Source organism: Channa argus, chromosome 1, assembly GCF_033026475.1.
Source record: "Channa argus isolate prfri chromosome 1, Channa argus male v1.0, whole genome shotgun sequence".
Taxonomy (NCBI): domain Eukaryota; kingdom Metazoa; phylum Chordata; class Actinopteri; order Anabantiformes; family Channidae; genus Channa; species Channa argus.
This window is the reverse complement of record NC_090197.1, coordinates 17,800,635-17,809,938: the sequence shown is the minus strand read 5'-3', so window position 1 is coordinate 17,809,938 and position 9,304 is coordinate 17,800,635. Positions and strand designations below refer to the sequence as shown.

At 37.3% G+C, this 9,304-nt stretch overlaps 2 protein-coding genes across 2 annotated transcripts; one reads left to right on the top strand and one right to left on the bottom strand.

Moving 5' to 3' along the window:
* Window positions 1-694: 694 nt before the first annotated feature.
* gngt1 (guanine nucleotide binding protein (G protein), gamma transducing activity polypeptide 1) lies at window positions 695-3,574 on the bottom strand. Its single transcript, XM_067503563.1, has 4 exons — window positions 3,454-3,574; window positions 1,560-1,627; window positions 1,300-1,398; window positions 695-1,098 (listed from the first exon to the last, which is right to left on the bottom strand). Exons 3-4 carry the CDS (start codon window positions 1,393-1,395, stop codon window positions 973-975), a joined length of 222 nt encoding a protein of 73 aa, XP_067359664.1. The 5' UTR covers window positions 1,396-1,398; window positions 1,560-1,627; window positions 3,454-3,574; the 3' UTR covers window positions 695-972.
* On the top strand, window positions 2,660-5,716 carry tfpi2 (tissue factor pathway inhibitor 2). Its single transcript, XM_067503550.1, has 5 exons — window positions 2,660-2,813; window positions 3,008-3,178; window positions 3,496-3,675; window positions 4,027-4,200; window positions 4,610-5,716. The coding sequence occupies exons 1-5, from the start codon at window positions 2,744-2,746 to the stop codon at window positions 4,693-4,695; spliced, it is 681 nt and encodes a 226-aa protein (XP_067359651.1). The 5' UTR covers window positions 2,660-2,743; the 3' UTR covers window positions 4,696-5,716.
* The last annotated feature ends 3,588 nt before the right edge of the window (window positions 5,717-9,304 follow it).

The window sequence follows — 9,304 nt, the reverse complement described above, 5'->3', positions numbered from 1 at the left end:
GAACAAGAATACAATAGGTTACCTAGTAGTTAAGATATTTATAGTATGACATCCTTTACAGTAAGGTAGTGTCTCTAAGTCTAGAGGTTTCTACAAGTCAGAACAATTTAAGGGTCGCAGGATAGGAAACTAGATTGTCGTGATAAAAGAAAAAACTAAATGGTTATCTTATTAAATCCTGGATAGTTTTTAACATTTTAAGGAAAATTATTCTTTTGAGGGAGTCCTGGTGAAAAAGTTGAAAACAACTTTCCTGAAGGATCATAGGCTACAAGTGGATCTGCATGTCGTACAGTACTTTAGGGAGCATTTGATTCCATTCCATCCATCTATTGGAATATAATTGTGTGTTAATGGTGTTGTTTTTTTTACTGTGTAATCATCACCACATTTTCTCTAAATTTCCATCCCTGGTTTGAGTGAAACGGTTGTGGCAAAAAACAGAAAAGAACAGACGACTTGCCAACATTGTGTGTGTGCATGTTCCTATACATATAATAAATACCATGATATATGTGACAAAATGAAGATTTATGAGAAAATGGTATTCAAACTACTGTATAAATGTATGCAAACTTAGTAATAAAAATGTATCAATGAAATCCTTGTCACAGTAAATGATGGAGACAGGCTGAGTTATAAACAAGCAAATTTAATGACAGTTGCTTCTGTGTATGAAACAACACATGGGCCCGTTTGCTCAGACTATATACACCACATTCGGGAAAAGCATTATACAGTGTAGCCTTTGCAAAAGACAACTCTTTTAAATTGCATCTTTTCAAAGAATAAAATGGCTACAAATCTGGTCAGAGGATGCGGATATCATTTGCATGGGAAACTCGTGAAGCTTTATATATATATACTTTAATATGTCCTTCTACTCTTCTCAGTCTGCAAATCCATTTCATGAGGGCAGGAAGAATGTCCTTGGGCTCTAATCTGACATATGAAAAGCTCCTCAGGTCCGATCTAGCAGATGACACAACCACCTTTCTCCTTGAAGGGGTTCTTTTCCTCTGCAATGCCTTTGACAAGGGTGTCCTCCTCCACTCTAGCCTGAATGTAGTCCTTGATTTCCTCACAGCACTTAGACGTCTGATGTGATAAGAAAAAGGTGTTAAAACAGCCTTATTTCAGTTCTGAATTTGTCCTGGTAGAATTTTTTGCACATTGTATAATTACATTCAAACAGTTTGACAAATGAATTTGTTGCATGTCAGAGAAAACAATCTCTATGCCACTTTTATTCGCTTTAAAAACATCCACATATTCATCACCTCAGCCTAAAGAACTTACCAACCATCTCTCGAGTTTCACTTCAAGTTTTAGTTGGTTTACTTCCATTAAAGCTTTGTCCTTGTCCGTCAGGTCTTCTACATTTATGACTGGCATTCTCTGTCAATAAATATATAAACAAAATGAAGCATTCGGCTTTATTTACATTCAGCTAATTTTTTTTTTACAAAAGTATTTACTATGCCATGACACATGACAGATACAGTAAGACCTATTTAATCTCACAATAAATGTAATTCAAATAATAGAAATGTACTTACGAATGCTTACAGGGAGCAGTCCTTTACCTTTGAAATCCTGATGAAGAATCCCTTTCCTCTCCCTCAATCTGGGTTATAAAGTAATCTGCATAAACAGTCTTAATCCCATAATCTGATTAAAACAAGGCCCCAGTGTACAATCCTGCCAGTATCTTAAACTCTCAATGAGGTGGGTGGATCACACAGACATGTTTGGATCCTTTGAATTATAGGTTAAAACATGGAACTATAATTAGAATTACACAAATAAAACATTAAACATTTTTGGCTATTTTGACTCTGTTTTCTTGGATTTGGGTTAAGGGCTTGTGTCTCGTGTACCAGGTCAATTTGATAAGATGGCTAATCTGTATTTAGCCTCCACCTGTCAAGCTGGAGACACATCATTATCCAAAACATGGCTGCATGGCACTTTCCAACAACACAAAGACAACCTTTACTTGATAACTGGATTGGATCAATTAAACAAGAGGGTAGATCTATGCAGATATGTGATATTAAATGCTTTATTTCACCTAGCTAACTTTTATAATGCTGCTGTCTTGTTGAAAGAATGAGGTCCTTGACTGTTTAGTGGAGCAACACATTACTGCTTTAATGAAAGAATGTTGGAGGAGGCTGCAATCATTACACAAAACAGAAGCTAACAACCACAAGACTGAAAGTGTGAAAGGCTTTCAGTTTTTGAGTGAGTGGATGTGTGTGAGGACTCACATCCAGTCAAACAAATATGTGGTGGGAACTTCGTGGGATCAGACAAGAAACTGATTTAACGTTCACTAGAATGTTTGTCCTCTGCTAGGGGCAACACAATATCCTACAGGGGGGATTTTAAGGGAGGATATGTGAGATTGCTGGATCTCATCATCTTTATTGATGTCCACTTGAAATATTTTTGTAACTCTTCTACAGTAAAAAGTAAAAACAGCTTTATCTCCGTATCAGTTTAATCACCAAAGGGAGCCCCTTGCGCAAATATTAAAACGTAAAACTGTCCCTCTCTGATGTCATTAATAAATTTGTCACCACTCCGATATAGTTTGACTGTAGTAATAAAATGAGTCATTGCTTCTCCGCCCCGAAATCCCCCGGGAAACTCCTCAGGCAGCTATAAAAGTGAAACAGGTTGGGGTGGTCGGCATAGCAGAAAAGACTTGTAGAGCAGTTCAGGCAAAAGTTGCGCTATGGAGTTTTGCATATTAACGCTTTTCACTGTTTTCTCTTTTTACAGCGTTTGGGCGCTGCCACCTAAAGGTACCAGATAACTAGAGCTCGAAATATTTTGTTGCTTGTTCACACTGTTTAAATGATCCTATTAATTGTGATTAATCTGCAATTAAAAATGTTTAATTAATTTCGCCCGGTGCCTGGCGCACAGCACCAGCTTAATTGCTTCATTTTTCTATTGCGCTTCGATGCTTTTTCAACGGTGTCTTTGCTGTTCTCAGGCGTGTGTCTCCTTGAAGTGGACGAGGGACCTTGCAGAGCAGAAATTGAACGCTATTACTACAACACATTAACCCAGAAGTGCGAGATTTTCTACTATGGAGGGTGTCAAGGCAATGCCAACAACTTTAACAGTTATCCAGAGTGCCAGAAAACATGTTTCCGAATCCCAAGTAAGTTCTCAGATGAGCTTTCACATTGTTTGAATGATCGTTACCATCGTCTAAAAAGTCAATGTGGGTGTGGTGCTGGTCTCTGTATTTCAAAGTGGAATAGAAAATCAAATCATATTATGCATATTTAATTCACATTAGTTCCCACTGTGCAACATATCATTTTAGAAGGGCAAGTTGCTGCGGAGCTACTGGATCTGTTCAGTCAAACTTATTCTTAAGACTTTCAAAGTCAAGACAATACAGCTTTCTAACTTGGTACAACAATACTTTACATTGTCGATGGATCCAATCTCAACTTTAACCCTTCTCTGCAGAGGTTCCCCAAATCTGCAGGTTTCCTAAAGAAGAAGGACCCTGCCGTGCCCTCCTGTCCCGCTATTTCTTCAACATGACCACCATGCAATGTGAGCCCTTCAGCTATGGTGGCTGCATGGGGAATTACAATCGCTTCCAGGACTATACTACTTGCATGGAATACTGCAGCCCCCAAAAAAGTTAGTAAAAAAGAAACAGTTTTACATCCTGTCACTGAGTAATTCTGGCAGACAGCATGTATTGGCTGTAGGGCAGCAGTAGTATTGTTAAGCAATGTCAGATGGGATTTTGTTTTAAAAGTTTGAATTATATTGTTATGGAGAAAGGAACAAACACTTCCTTTGAAAAGAATGGTTCATTATACCTTTGAGAAAGCACAATAAAGAAAAACATTTAAGTCGTAAGGAAATGATTCAGCAATGTCCAGAGAAAATTTTGACATAAAAAAAGGGAATTCAAATTCTTTTAGGCATTGACATTTAAAGAGTTTGATTGGCTCTCATTTGTGTGCTTTGTGCTCTGTTTTACAGCTGTTCCTGTGCTCTGCCTCGACCCCCTGGATAAAGGGAAGTGTTCTGCCTCTATAACTCGGTATTACTACAACACCGCCACCAAGATGTGTGAGGAGTTCATCTTCTCAGGATGCGGAGGGAGCAACAACAACTTTGTCTCACGGCAGAGCTGCATGGACGTGTGTGCTAAAGGTGTGTGAGCGTGAGTGGGAAATACAGTATCTACAATGAGCCCTGTAACTGCAAACGATAATTTGGGGAGAATGTGCGGGGTCCTTAATTTAGTACCGACAGCTTTTGGACTGCCACTTGCTAGACTGAATTTGGAGAGAATGCAGAAAGTCAGTGGGGAATTGGAAGGTGTCCAAATAAGATTCAGCTGATCTCGTTAACAATCTTAAAGAAATGCCTGGCATCTGAAGGAGCCATTAGCACACATTTGACAATGATGTCCTCCACAACATTTATGCACTCCAGCCAAATGTTAATTATGAGAGAAAACCAAATAGATTCTATTTGCTTACTTATAAGTCTAAAAAAGGAGCAAGCGTATAATTTGCAAGCTATCCTAATGAGTTGTTATACGCTTCTTTTGTTCCAGGAGGGAGAAAACACACAGAAAAGCTACGAAAAGTTATTCGCAGGAGATGGGGTCGAAATAATGGCGTCACTTTCTTACAGGCATAGAACTCCGACACATATTCTCAAGGATTCAAGCTATTTGTGAAAACGAACGTGTTTCAACCTGACAATGTTTTGATCAGGTCTGTTTTGATTGCTGTTACTGGTGAACACATACACACATGGCTGTGTATTGTATTTGTAGAGCCATATTTCAAATGAGATTTTTTACTGTATTTTGACAAAGTTTGTTACTGCTGCACTAATGTTCATGAATTGTATTTTGATATTGTGTGTATGTATTTGATATTGTGGTATAAAAAATACATTATGCCAGTGAGTTATTCTAAAATATCAGTTTCATAAGTACATTACATATATAAAGATATCCCTGTATTGTGCCATTTTAAAAATCTGTCATGCACTTTGAAGCTGCTGTTTTTAGCAAATTACTGTATTGGGTTTTATTTTAATAATTAATAAAGTCAAAACATGTTGACTGCAACATTTTCAGACACTACAGAGTTTGCATATAGTAAATTTTAACTGTCTTCATGACTTTTACCTTGATTTAGAAAGAAAAACACTGCAGGCAACAAAAAACAGGATTGGCCGGTTTATGTACTTTCCCACAGTCACTTCCATTTTATCTCCTGGATTCTTGCATTCCTTACTAATGCTGCTGTCTTCCCTTCTGAATACTTTGCAGAGCACTCGAGCCTATCTTGGTTGCTTCAGCGTAGCCTTTAACTGGGAGGAAAGCAATTATGGAGCAGCAAATGCTACTCTGGCAGGTTCATTAGAAGGTAGATACATGTTTGGATGAGAGGAAGCTGCAGGTTTACAAAAGAAGAATCATGAGTTTATAAGCAATGTTTTCAGCAATTATAATGCAATTAGAATGAAACACACACATTACTAATTGCAACTGCATCATAATGTATGAACATACACATTTTCCCCAAGCTGAATAGGATTTAACAATATTGATTACTATCTTCTGTGTTTCCTCTAAATCTGTAGTTTGATCCATCCCTTATATTAGATTCATAAAGGCACTGTGTAATTTTTTTAGATAATAAATATTTATAGAGGATATCAAAGAAAACGACTTAACCATCTGACATGGCTATAAATAGTAATAAGGTTAATATATCTGGCTAGGTCTTTTGCTATTAAAGGAAACCTTCGCTGATTTTGACCTTTTGGTTATAGTTTGGGTAGTACATGTACATAAAAGCCATTAAATGTCCCACTGACATCAAAATATCTCTCTACTTCTAGAAGGAAAATGCCTCCAGGTAACATCATTTGGAGGTTTAAGTTTAGATTATGTCACAATTGGTACTCACAAAATGGAGTTTGTAAGTTTTTCAGCTAGAAGCAGAGAAATATTTTAATATAGGGAAGTTAGAGGGAAGTTTGAAAGCATTAGTATACATTTACAGCCTAAACTAAAGCCATAGAGAGCAAGTTGAAAACTGGTGAAGTCGCCCTTGCTTGGTGAAGTCTAACCAATGCTAAATCATCAATTAGATAACAGTATAAGAAAAGCATGTCCTCTGAACCACGGGTACTCAGGTTCTCAAAAGCCATAACTGTGAAACCATCACTACTGTTTACAATGGAGTGATTGTGGGGAGGAAGGTTGGGCTTATTTCAACTTCTTGTTTTTGGAAGTAAGTTTTATCCCTTTCTTGACTTTTCAGTAAAAATCACATAATAGTGAATGTAAGAGACATTAAATGCAATAATCAAAAGATATGTGTTGAATCTTATCTGGTATATGTCATTGGCAGCTTGTGAATCTCTTTTTCATATACGGTTTCATGATAATGATGATTGACATATATGAACCAATTTTAATAACAGCAAGAATATTGCAGTAGCCTGAAACAGCATACTTTATTGAGCGGTGCACTCTTTTCATGTTGTTGAAAACTGTTGACTCCAATTACACCTTGTTGCAACATATCCTCACTGTCTGTCTTAATCACCAGGCAGCATGTTGATCATTAGAGATGGTACAGACTCAGTGGTTGACTTTTAATTATAAAAAAGCTCTGTCTTTCCCCACTAATGGGTGGGAATGATGCTGATAACAAAAGATTTGGTGTAGTTCAGAGGGTCTGAGATGGATTGCTCCTGCTCTGGTTATTTCATTAGCTGCAGTACATTAGGCAGAGTAATTTTGTCTCATTCCCAATGGTTATTAATGACCATTTACACAGAAACACATCTCTCATTAAAAAACAGATTAATTCTGTGTAGGTAACTGCTTTTGACCATTTGTCAAAGACTATTGTTGTGTATTGTATTTCAGTTCAGATAAATGCTAAATTCTGAAACCCAGTGTGTTGATTTAACATTTTATACTACACATTTTATATTATTTGTATTATATTACACAGTATGATATTCATATCAAACTGGCCTGATTGTAGGTGCTGATGTAGGTGAGAGGGGAGAATCTTAGATGCCCCCTGGTGGTAGATTCATAAATCTTATACCCCTGCCCCCCCAAATGTTGAAATCTAATGACATTTCTGTTTTAGGAAACAAGTGAATCTTAATATTAATTTATAATAATAATGATAAAAGAAACAATGGCTATTAACAAACCTGCACGTAATGTCCCCAGTTTTCTGACTGATTCAATAAAAGTGAAGAGAAAACACATTTGTAGCCAACAGCAGAAGTTCAAATATTCGAGCATCCCACGCCATGCAGTTCAGGCGATGAATCAGCAGCTTTACTCTACTACCGTCTGTTTTTGTAGGTGGACCTTTTTGTCGAAATGCCTTCAGAATACTCTCACAGCTTTGGCAGCATAGCCACTGGGTGGAGATCCAGCTACACGATTTACGTTTCATTTTGAGTTCTGCTGCAGAAACCATTGGGGTGAAGCAGTAACTGAATATTCAAAAGCCAAATACCCCATAAAGCAAACAGTTTCTTATCTGGTAGTACAGTATAGCTTTTGCATTAGATAAATTAATCTTGTGAGTGGGGACGTGTCAGTGTCCCCAAAGCCAGGGACAAGAAATCCAATAAAACTCTGTTGGATATTATCAACTAACAAAACAGTCTTGTCTATAGAGTGATGGGATAATTTGTTATTTCTCATGTAAACTCCCTAGATAATATAACCGGATGTGAAAACTATGGGTTATAAATGTTGAATAACAAACAAACCTAAATCGGTGTTTCCCATTGATATAAACCACTCTAAGTAGACAATGTTCACATGGGACGCATGGTACAGTATTTATACCAGTTTGAATAGGTTAACAATGTTTCATTATAAAAGATAAAGTATTAGAGCAAATTATGAAATATATAAAAAAATGTTCCTGGAAGAGGGAACTTTTCCACACTATTAAATAACTTTTGACCCATTTCATTTGTTTTGCACTTTGGTGGATTGGAAAGTCTGAATAACAGTAGTATAAGTGTGGTGTCTTCTGGTTCCAAAACAGATCAAACCTGCTAAAAGAAACTGCACATTGTGCACGTCAATCAAACTGAATTTATATTTAAAGACCCATCATTCCTGGACTCCCAGCATTTGGTCAGTTTCAACTAGACCAGGCATGCTAGATGGCTTCCATGCCACAACATGGCATCAGACTTCCCACAAGATTCATCACCGGCTGCTATGTAAAGCATCTGGTGATGGAAACTTGGTCTGTGCCTCCATGTCCCTGTGCCTGCCAAACATATGTAGCTGTTGTATAATTAAACAATTCAAATCACTGCATACTTTTGCTTCTGAGATATATTAGCCACCTTCACGTGTACAGATTGCCAATTTATTTCCCAGAGAAAAACTATCAAGAGGAGATTAATGCTGTATGTGGATCAGCATGTAGAAGCACAAAAATAATCATTACATTTCCCCACTCACACATCCTGCTACTAAAGCCCTCATGTAATTTCACTCCTGATTGGCTGTGGTGGTAATACAGCTATTGATATTTGAGGTGAATACTACTTTAATGTGTGCAGACTCAATGGCAGACCTTTGTTTTGTGGAGAGATAACTGAATTTTTTAACAAAATATTGACAAACGTCTACCCTGTCCACAGACCATGGCATTTACTTTAACAATCATACTGTTCTTTTGTTGTTTTAGAAAAGCATCTCTTTTGCGGCAGATGACTCATAGCTGTAAATAAATTGGATGCTTTGGCCCCCCCTGCCAATGTTCCTGAATCCCTTTTTTTATCAAGGTTGGTAAGTTTAAAAAATGATTTGAGCAGAACCAACAAATATAGATGCCTATCTTTCCCTAAGCCAGATGATGAATATTTCCATCTGGCACAGTTGAAAAGTGCCTAAATAAAATAAATAAAAATAAAGATTTCAATCTGAGCTAGAGCTTATTTCTCATCTTCTTCACCTGTATGGTTCAATTACCAGTTTCTCAGAGGTTAAAGACTTTACATTGGGCTCCTGTTCAGCAGTTCTCTGCAGACTCGGGAGCTAAACGCATCGGCACAATTGAATTTGCGGCTTATTATTTTTAATATTACATTCAGGAAAGCTGACCCACCACATGCGCTCTGCGAGAAGACTGAATAGAAGGGCTGAAAAACCACTGAGTAAGCAAGTTGTATGCAAACTGGTGGTGAGGAACAATGTGTCTTTTGTGATACCTGCAGCAAAACTAAA